This window comes from Miniopterus natalensis, chromosome 19 (genome assembly GCF_054644295.1).
Source record: "Miniopterus natalensis isolate mMinNat1 chromosome 19, mMinNat1.hap1, whole genome shotgun sequence".
Taxonomy (NCBI): Eukaryota; Metazoa; Chordata; class Mammalia; order Chiroptera; family Miniopteridae; genus Miniopterus; species Miniopterus natalensis.
In genome coordinates, this window is record NC_142099.1 from 33,892,853 (window position 1) to 33,903,674 (window position 10,822).

The following is a 10,822-nucleotide window of genomic DNA, read 5'->3' on the forward strand; positions in this document are numbered from 1 at the left end:
CGATCCCCAGTAGGGGGTGTGCAGGAGACAGCCAGTCAATGATGACTCTCTCATCATTGATGTTTCTATTTCTCTATTCCTCTCTCTGAAATCAATAAAGATATATTTAAAAAAAGAAAAAAAGAAACAGCCTCTGGCTGTACTCCTCAGCAGGGAGTAAGCTCCATAGGATGGTGTGAGGGGGAATGCAGAGGGTCAGACTATTGCTTTCCCACAGGCTGATGCCCCATGAAGGAGAGTGCCCCACCCAAGAAAAATTGTGTCTGCAGTAATGGGAGAATGACTCAGCACAAGGATCCTGGTGGCTGTCCTTTCAGATCCCTCATTAGAGCCACAAACCCCAGACTCTCCTGACACAACTTTAGTCTGTTCTGCCCTCCCTCTGCCAGAGCCCAGGGTTAGCGGCTATGAATGAAATTCTGTGTGTTGGCCCTGTAAGGCAGTGCCTGTGCCTCTAGTGGACTCCCAGACTCCCATCTCTCCTTGGCACACAAAAACTCCCCGCATCTTACAGCCAGATGTTATGTGGGTGCCTCTTCCCAGCCCTAGTGCTCTGGGTTGGGTAGCCCAGCTTGGGGTTTAGACACAAGCTTCTCAGGTAGAACCCCCCACAGCTGAGATATCTCCCTGGAGCCTCAGTCACCTCCCGTGGGCCCCTTTTCATGTTTCTACCTTTCCTACCAGTTGACAATGTGGTTCTTTTGTAAATCCTTGGTCATAGGACTTCTCTTCAGCTAGTCTTCAGTTAGTTATTTAGGATGATTGTTCTATAATTTAGTTGTAATTCCAGTTTGTTCCTTGGAGGAGGTGAGGGTAACCTCCACCTACTTTGCTGCTTTTTGTATCTGCATATTTTTTTATTGGACAATAAAAAAATGGTTAGAATAAAAAGCAGAAAGTTTTGAAGCAATTATTTTAAGTCAGTCTTATATTTTGAAAATAAGATGTAAAGAGTTTGGGAAAAAGTAACTGAAAATAAAATAAAGCTAAACCATTAAAACAAACCTTTCTAAAAATGTGCTACCATTTGTAATAGTCTATTTGTTCTTCTCTATTTAGAATATGCTGCCCACCTGTGAGTTGGTTCTTTGCAATTGAGAAATAACCTCTATTATCAATTTCTCATTGAACGCTCCCCCCCCCCTTCATTTGAAAAGTGATATAAGCACATTATGGAGGTGTTGTTAATGAGGGGAAAAAATCCTCCACATTTTATTACCGTTATAAGAACGCTTTTTCTTTGGTGAGGTGTTTATTATAGAATTTTTCTAAACTAGTTACTTTAAAAAAACAGTGCATAAACAAATTTATGTCTTTTAAAATCTTATTATATAGTATCTTAAGCATTTTTACATGTTGTAGTATAAATTTCACAACCAACATTATAAATGGCCATTTATTCTACTTAGTGGATGTAGATATATACAATTTACTCAAACATGGCCCAATTTTCTAATTTTTCACTATCTTAAATAGTACTGTAGTTGTTTCAGTAAATAAAGCCTCCCCTCAACCACCCATATTTTACAGCATTTTCCTAGAATGGATTTTCAGAATGTGACAGTTTTAATTCACCATGCACTGCCACACAGAGCTGTCAGCACCAGCAGGCACCATGGAGACTCCAATAAATAACCTCTATTGATCTCTCAATTTGTGACTTATCTTGGTTTATTTGCTCTTAGAACTTTGGTTTATTGCTCCAGGGGACACTTTAAAAAAATCATTTACCCATCAGCAGAGACACTCTAATTATTACACAAAAGGTCAAGATGGAACAGACCCAAGACAGAGGGATCTCAGACATCTAATCCCTGAATCTCAGCTGCTCTTTTCAGGAATGTAACCAGACTCTGGGCAAAGTGACAGCAGGAAAGGAACTTGGAGAAGCTTTTATTATGTTTCCTGGTCCTCAATAGTCTCCTCAGTGCTTTTTTGCAGACAGGTATGTGTGGCTTCAGATGGCAGCTGAGTTCTTATCTCAAGGTTAGACTATTCAAAACCAAGTCAGGAAAAATGGCCAGCATGGGAGAGGGGTTGCAGTCTGGGGAAAAGGGTAGTCTGTGGTTTCTAAATCAAATTTCTCTGTACACAGTGAGAAAATACATCTTATGGCTTAGCAAGGTGCTACAAGAGAGACAACAGGCCCCAAATGGGGTCACTGTGTTAAGCCTCACATCAGCCCCACACCATATCGCACCTAACTACAGTTTCAGGCTCTCCCACCAACGTGACCTTTAACCATCAACTTGAAATTACCTGGTCAGCACTAGTGGGGTAACCTGACTGATTAGATCCCCTTTCTTTCCCCATAAGAAGGTGACCTTACCTGAAAGTATCCACTCTTCTCTAGAAACTTTCCCTCCCTGCCTCCTTCTGCCTGTAAAAATCTTTCATTTTGTAAAGCTCTTTGGAGCTCCTTTCTATATGCTGGATGGGGTGCTACCCAATTCATGAATTGTTAAATAAAGATTTTAAAATTTACTCAGCTAAATTTTGTTTTTTAACAAAGCTCAACTGCTGACATTTTCACTCTGTTTTCAATTCTACAGACATGTACAGAAAGGCCTTTGTGTTCCTTAAAGAGTCAAACAATTCCTTTGTGACCCTGATCACACAGCTAAACAAGCCACACAAGGCCTTCACTGTGAGTCTGAAAATCTACACCGACCTGACCTTGACTATTCCCTCTTCTCTTATGCCACAAAGACACAATTTAATGAGCGCCTCCTCTTCCAGGGAAAGGCTGGGGCATACAGTGTATCTGTGGGTGGAGCTGACATGTTTTTCAAGCCTCCCACAAGTTCTTTTGAATCACAGCACTCTGTGTGATCTGGGAGCCCACCTCGGGGATTATAGAGCTCTGGGTGATGGGAAGCCCATAGTGAGGAGGAATCTAAAGAAGGGATACTCTCTGGGGACAGGGGCAAACGTCATCCTGGGGCAGGAGCAGGATTCATTCCCTGGGGGTTTTGATGAAACCACTCTTCGATGGGAGACATTAGAGATGTGAACATGTGGGACTTAGTGCTGTCACCAGATGAGGTTGGCACTATCTGTGCTGGTGGGAGCTTCAGTATTAACATCCTGGACTAGGGGAAGCTGGATAATGTAGCACATAGTGAAGTGTTCACCAAGCTCCGGCTGTGGCCTTGAAGGCCTGTGGCAAGCCCTGAAGTTGCCTCTTGGGACTGACACCATGCATTGTTTTTGTTTCTGGTTCTGATGTTTTCTTGTCCTACATACATGGCTCTCATGCCTTGGGGTGGTGGTGGCTGTATTTTCCTCTTCTATCTCTACTATTTTTATTAGCATAGAAAAAAGTGTAGAACAAAGGGTCTTATTCATGGCTGCACAACAGAATTACCAGGCCACACTTCAGGCCAGTTAAATCTGATTTTGGGGGGTGGGGGTAGGACCTAAGCGTCAGTGTATTTTAAAACTTTCTAAGTGATTCCAATGTTCAGCCAAGGTTGTGAGCCACTGCATTTTAAGCGTATGTTTAAGAGCAAGTGAGCAAAGATTTTTTTCTCCTATAAGACTGCATGAGTAATCATAGTCCTGCAAACATTTTCATTTGCTTTCGTAGGTGTACCTACCCATTTTATTGTGCTTTATTGAATTATATAATGATTACAGAAGTAAAATTTTTTCCAGCATTCTGCTCCCACCAGGATGTGGTTATTATAAATTAAAATTATCTTCAGCCCTGGCTGATGTGGCTCAGTTGGTTGGGCATCATTCCGTGAACTGAAGGGTTGCCAGCTGGATTCCCAGTCAGGGCACATTCCTGAGTCGTGGGCTCAATCCCGGTTGAAAAGAATGGATAGCAATACCCACATTTTCCTAATTTTTAAAAGGAAAGTGCACATACATATATATATTTGTGGGTTTAGGAAAATACACAAGGGATTCAAACTAAAATGCCAAAAGTGATTATTGTGGAGGGAAAGGAATTACAGACAATGTTTTAAAAAAATTAACATTTTCTATAATAAACCTATTCTACTTTTTAAAAAAATTAATAAACTTTATTTTTCAGATCCGTAGGAAAATTAAACAGAAAGTACAAAGAGCTTCCATATATCACCTGACCCCCACACGCACATCCTTCCTCACTATCATCTCCCACCAGAGTGGTGCATTTGTCATAAGTGAAAAGCTACAGATACATCATCACTGCTCAAAGTCGCTGGCTTACACTGGAGTTCACGCTGTACATTCTGTGGCTTTGGATAAGTGTATATTGACCTGTGCCCGTTATTGTGGCATCATACCCAATGGTTTAACTGCCCTTAAACTCCGCTGTGCCCTGCCTGTTCATTCCTCTCTCCCACCTGTCCCCAGCCCAAGGCAACCACTGATCTTTTTGCTGTAGCCATAGTTTTGCCTTTTTTAGAATGTCCTAGAGTTGGAATAAAGTATGTTGCCTTTTCAGATTGGCTTCCTTCACTTAGTAATATGTATTTAAGTTTTCTCTTGCTTTTTGAAAGTGTGGAATAAATATTAAACATTTTCAAAAGACATGGAATAAAAAATGAATTCCTGGATCATGTGGCCTTTAAGTCACTGTTATACTCTGATCCATTTCATAAGGTTCGGTGAGCGACACCATGAAAGCAGTTCTTGTGAGCTGGACGGCACCTTGCTGGTTCCAGATTGGTGCTCTGAATGGTGGAAACGGAGTGGGCAGGACATCTCTGACATTGTTTTGTTTTTCTTGGAGAGAGCAGTCTCGCTCTAATTTACCATGACTCCACTCAGCCCATTGGGTCAGTAAAAATAATACAAGAAGAGAGATGTAGAAATATTCTTGCCTCTTATTTTTTGTCCCCACTTCCAAGAAAGAGAATTTCTAAGTGATTGGTGAGATTTGAAGACTGACTGTTTCTTGTTTGTTGAATTAAAAAAATGTAATCTCTTCTAACTTTCCTTTTCATGCCATCAGAATGGAGAAGAGCCTGAACCTCATTTTTGCTCTGTATCACTATTTCCATCTGCTTTTCTCTGCTTAGGTTTGTCTGTCTTCTCTCTCTTTCACCTTCTGCCCCCTTCATCTCATGCCCTAAGCCAGTCACCAAACTCTCTTGCATCATGGGATTTAGGCCCAGTTGCAGGGAGAAGGTTCTTAATCTTTATAGATTGTATTTATATCAGTTATAAATTTTAGGCACACTCTACCAATATTTGTATATTTATTTATTTGTAAATTATACATATCTACTACAAAAATATTATGTATATGAAAAGACAGTCATAGAAATAGAAATAAGAAAGAATAGGATAAAAATAAATACAAGCCAGTTCAGGTATGAAATTCTTGTCTGAAAGCAGAGCTGACTTCATGAGTGTGTCACTCAGAGAAGAGCATCTTGCTTGGTTTAATGCTTTGCTATAACAATCTTGGGATTCTTAAATATTTAGAATAAGGAGCCCTGCATTTTTATTTTGCTCAGGGCCCCACACATTACATAGCCTGTACTTGCCTTGATAGCATCGCCTTGCCCCTCCTCGGGTTGTGCTCACTCCTTTTGGAGATCCCTGATCTAGAGGATCAATTAGACCAACCCCCTTAGCGTGTTCTTCAAGGCCTTTTATGAATTTGTGCCCATCTATTTCTCCATTCTTTCCATTTCCTTGTTATACTTTAAATCCCAGAAATATGGAGCCATGTACCATTCTCAAACATGATGTGCAGCCTCATAACTCTACCTTTGCATGGAGTTCTTATACACGAATGCATGTTCTCACCTTACACATCTGGAAAACTCCCACACATCTTGAGAACCAGCTCAAATGTAAACACTGCAGGATCACTTGCTGGTTATTAGTGCTAGTGTCTAATTAGATTCATCAGTGAGGTTATTTCTTTCCAAATGGAAAACCCAGTGCCCTATGCGTGAGTTAATAGAAAATATATATTAGTCTCTGCCCCTGGTTTCTGGCACGGAACTTCTGAAAGTCCAGTAATTTCCTGGGTGATAGGAGTGTGTTTTGTTCTAATAAGGTGACTCTGGGTGGGCTCCTGGGTGGCTCCTGAATGAGGGCTGGTCACCAGAAAGACCAAGCCATGGATAGAAGCTTGGAATTTTCAGCCCCTCCCCCCACCATTCTTTTGAGAAGATTGAAGGGCTGAAAATGTAGGCAATGATCAATCATTCCTACATGATGGCCTCCATAAAATCTCAATTATATGGGGTTTGGAGAGCTTCCAGGTTAGTGGGCACCTCCACACCAGGAAAATGGCACACTCCAACTGCACAGGGACAGAAACTCCTGCGCTCAAGACCTTCCTGGGCCTTGCCCCATGCATCTCTTTTTCTGGCTGTCCATCTGTATTCCTTATCACGCCCTTTAATAAACTGGTAAAGGTAAGTGAGTGTTTCCCTGAGTTCTTTAAGCTGTTCTAGCAAATTAATCAAACCCAAGGAGGAGGTCGTTGGAACCTCTGATCTACAGCTAGTTGGGTAGAAACACAGGTGACAACATGGGCTTGTGACTGATGTCATGAGTGTGTGTGCAGGTGTGTAAGGTGGGCAGTCTTGTGGGATTGAACCCTTAACCTCTGGAATTTCATACGATCTCTGGGTAGATAGTGTCAGAATTGAGTTAAATTGTAGGAGACTCAGCTGATGTCATGGGGATTTGCTTGGTGGGGGGAAGAACTTCACATTTGGTAAACAGAAGTTAGGTATTTGTGTGAACAGTAAAAAGAGACTCACAGAGAAGAAACACACAGTAAGGAAAACACAGTTTTCCCTACATAGGAAAGAAAAGATTATTTTTTTCCTTTTGGTATGTAATTCCTGTTTACTGAATTAAATAGATACAAAGGGTACTAGGCAGAGCTCTTATGTTGCAAGGGAGAGAACCTAACTGAAACCATTATAAGCCAAATCAGCAGTCTGATCATGGAACTAAATTGCCAAGAAGAGGAGGCATGGCTGGGCCTCAAAGATGCTGGAACCTGGCTGCAACATTGCCAGGACTTCCACTCACCTTTAAAAAAAATTGAATGAACTATTTATTAATACATGAGACAACTTGGATAGGTCACAAGATATACATAATTTTACTTATATATCATTCTCAAAATAACATAATTATACTTATGGAAAATAGATTAGCAGTTGCCAAGGTTTGGGGCCAATTGATTGTGGTGGCGGTTACACTAATCTATACATTTGTTAAACTTCATATAACTTTATGCAAATAGCAAAACCCCTACATTTTACAGTGTGAAATTTGAAAAACTAAAAATTTAAAATAAAAAAAACCCATACTCTGGTTTCTCTTCAGATCGTATAAAATAAAAAAACCCCTTAAAACACACTCACAGACACATCCTCCTCCTATGTGTGTATTGAAATGACTAAAGTTTAAAATGTTGACTTTATCAAGTGCTGGCAAGGATGCGCAGGAACTAGAACTTGAATATACTGCTGGTGGGGATGCAAAATGGTACAACTACGTTGGAAAATTGTGTGGTGATTCGTCTTAGTCATTCAGGCTGCTATAAACAGAATAACCCAGACTGGGTGGCTGATAACAGAAAGGTACTTCTTGCAGTTCTGAAGGCTGGAAAATTCAAATAAAGGAGCCAGCACGGCCGCGGCTTGGCGAAGGCCCTCTTCCTGGCTGGTGTCAGGTGCCCACTCACTGTGTTCTCACCTGTTGGAGGGATGGCCTAGCTCTCTGGAGCCTCTTTTGCAAGGACATTAATGCCATTCATGAGGGCTCCCCTATCATGACCTAGTTACCTCCCAAGGGCCCCACCTTTTAATACTATCACATTGGGCATTAGGATTTCAAAATATGAATTAATGGGGAAACAAACATTCAGATCATTGCGGGCAGTTTCTTAAACTATTACACATACACCTATTATACAATCCAAACTTTCTAGTGCCTTTGTTTTTCTCTGTTTCTCTCTGCATATTTCACCCTCTCACACCTGGCTCTTCCATGTGGCTGAAAATTGGCCCTGGCAGCTTCCAGGGTCGCACCTCATAAAGGGTCCAGGAAATGATCCAGGCTGGTTCAGCTGGGACAGGGGCTCATCACTGGACCAAGCATTTACCCCAGTTTCTCACCCTCTCTGGGTTGTGTTGGGTGTGTGTCAGGGAGTGGCAGGGAGGAAAGAGAATTTAACAGATTCAGCCCGGCCGGGAGTGGCTCGGCGGTTGAGCATCGACCTAGGGTCCAGGAGATCAGGGTTCGATTCCTGGTCGGGGCACATGCCCGGGTTGCGGGCTCGATCCCCAATGACTCTCTCATCATTGGTGTTTCTATCTCTCTCTCCCTCTGCTGCCCTCTCTCTGAAATCAATAAAGATATATATTTAAGAAAATTTTTTTTAAATAAAAAAGAGTTTAACAGATTCTGGAATAGTTGGATTCCCGGGCAGTTTTCTTTCCAGGTTTACTGAGATATAACTGACATATAACATTGTCTAAATTAAAGGTGTAAAATGTGTTGGTACAGCCATTGCATTGGGACAGTTTTTTAAATTTCTTTTTGTCTCTATTTTTCTTACCTCTCACACACAATTTTTACAATTCACTTCGAACTCCTGCCACAATTTCATTCAATAAAAAAATTTGCCTAGTTTGTCTCGTTTCAATAACACAAAACTACATTTCTGAATTTTCCTTTCATTATTCATTTCCCTCTTTAAATTGTGAGCATTTACAAATTATATTTTAAAGTGAGAACATGGCTCAATTGCTTAGTAAAGACAGGTTGCAATGTAAGCTTGAAGTCACTGGAAAAAAGTAGGATAATTAGGTAAATTCGGAAAAGCAGTAGTCAGTGCAGGGTGTGGCAGAGAAGGCAAAGAATCACCCCTTGTCATAATAAATAATCTGGCACTAAATAGCAGTTTCAAATTAAAATATTTAGTATGTTCTTGAAAGCCTCTTTGAATATGGATTTTATTATGTTTAAATGTGAATGAGCATAAACCGTTCATTTTTACATGACAAAATCTGCATACTTAGCGCAATTCGGAGGAGCATAGACATGCGGCAGGGCCCCTTGGCTCTTGCCTTGGGGCATCCCTTGAGCTGGGAGGGAAGTAGGCTGAGGCCGTAAGAGGACAAGCTGGAACTTACGGGCTCTGAGAAAAGTCATATCCTCCTGGATGGATCTAGGTTTCACTTTGTTATTGTTTGTTGTCTCCGAAGTCAGTAATATTTTTCTACATTTAACAGTATGGGCTTGGTTGTGCTATAGAGAATTGAGGGGAAGGCTATGTCCATTTTTGAGGTTCAGTTAAAAGTGGGAGAGAGGAACCTCTGAAGCCTTTGGGCTGTGGTGACAGAGAAGCTCTTGGGGGTGTGGATGTCCAGGAGCCAGAGTTGGAGCTACCAGATGCGCTTATTCTTTCGTGTGAAGAGGTTTTTCTGGTAGCCTTTTACTCTCAGGGCTTGGAGAGATGAGAAGCCTTATAGACTGGAGGAAGAGGCCGTGTGTCAAGGCAGAAGCACTAGGAAGAAACAACCAAAGAATAGAAGACTGTTTCTTGGAGGTGCTGGGCAATTATTTATTTCTCAATTGATTCTTCCCCTTTGCTGAGGCAAAAACTAGTCTTTTAGCTCTTCTTGAAATCGAGAGCTGAGAGCCTCTGGAGCAGAGTGAATCAAGATATTTATTGACTAAATAAATGAGTAGATGAATGAATGAAGATGACACAGCCTCAATTCTTATTGCTCGCAGCTGAGGAAAACATACACAAACAGCTCTATTCCAATGAGACGTGTTGTAATAGATAAGTGAATAATAAACTATCAGGGCAAAAACTAGCATAAAGTGATTTATTTTTTCTTTAAAACAAGGGAGGGGAAGATTGTGGATGGAATACAGGTCAAGAAAGTATTCAAGGGAGGTGAGATTTTGAATGGAACTTAAGAACAAATGCATTTCTTCCCGGTGGGAAATTTTTGAGAAAATATTATAATGGGCAGGACATGGCTTTGTAAAATAAGAGATTTGATATTTTGTGATCAATTTATAATGGAAGTCTTGAGGCTCTGAGGTGTAATTTTTAGGTCATTTCACTTTGTCTAATTGTGACAGAGGCCAATGCAAAAGAAAGGATTATATGACAGCTTTATAATTTTTTACTGGATGGTTAGAAGATAGAAAACCATACATCTTCTGCAAATCTTTTTGTTGTTGTTGCTAATCCTCACCAGAGGATATTTTTTTCTATTGATTTTTAGAGAGTGTGGGGGGGATGGAGGGAGGGGGCAGAGAGAGAGAGAGAAATTGATGTGAGGAACACATTGATTGGTCGCCTTCCACATGTGCCCCAACCAGGTTGGGATTGAACCTGCAACCCAGGTACATGCCCTTGACCGGGAATCGAACCTACGACCCTTCAGTGTGTGGGCTGACACTCGAATCACTGAGCCACACCAGCCAAGGCTACTCTGCAAATGTTAACTAAAGCTGTATGCAAATCTTAGGGGATCCTGGTTGTCAGAAAAAACATCTTGCTTTCCTGTCTGTGGCTTAGAAATAGTTAGGGATAGATAGCTGAGCCTGGGGAAATAAAAACCAGTGGCCTACTATAAAATTGGAGCAAGTTATAGCTTTCCTATATGGCAGAGACCATAAAATAGAATTAAGACGTCATATAAAACAGAACCAGAACCGAAGGAGTTAATTTGTGCAAGGACTTTTTGTCCTACATAGGAGAGATGGCATTTGTTTGCAACATCTGGTAAAAAACGGGAGATGGGAGGACAATTTAGTGTGTATCTTCGATTTTTGTTGTTGTTGGGCCCCATGGATCTCTTCTTGAGTATTGGGGAGATTC

At 41.1% G+C, this 10,822-nt stretch overlaps 1 protein-coding gene across 1 annotated transcript; it reads left to right on the top strand.

The window, feature by feature from the left end:
- Nucleotides 1-407: 407 nt before the first annotated feature.
- Nucleotides 408-3,096, top strand: CRP (C-reactive protein). The gene is given in 7 exon segments (XM_016215342.2): nucleotides 408-434; nucleotides 1,873-1,945; nucleotides 2,553-2,675; nucleotides 2,678-2,821; nucleotides 2,824-2,865; nucleotides 2,868-2,975; nucleotides 2,978-3,096. Coding segments are annotated over 7 exon segments (636 nt in total).
- The last annotated feature ends 7,726 nt before the right edge of the window (nucleotides 3,097-10,822 follow it).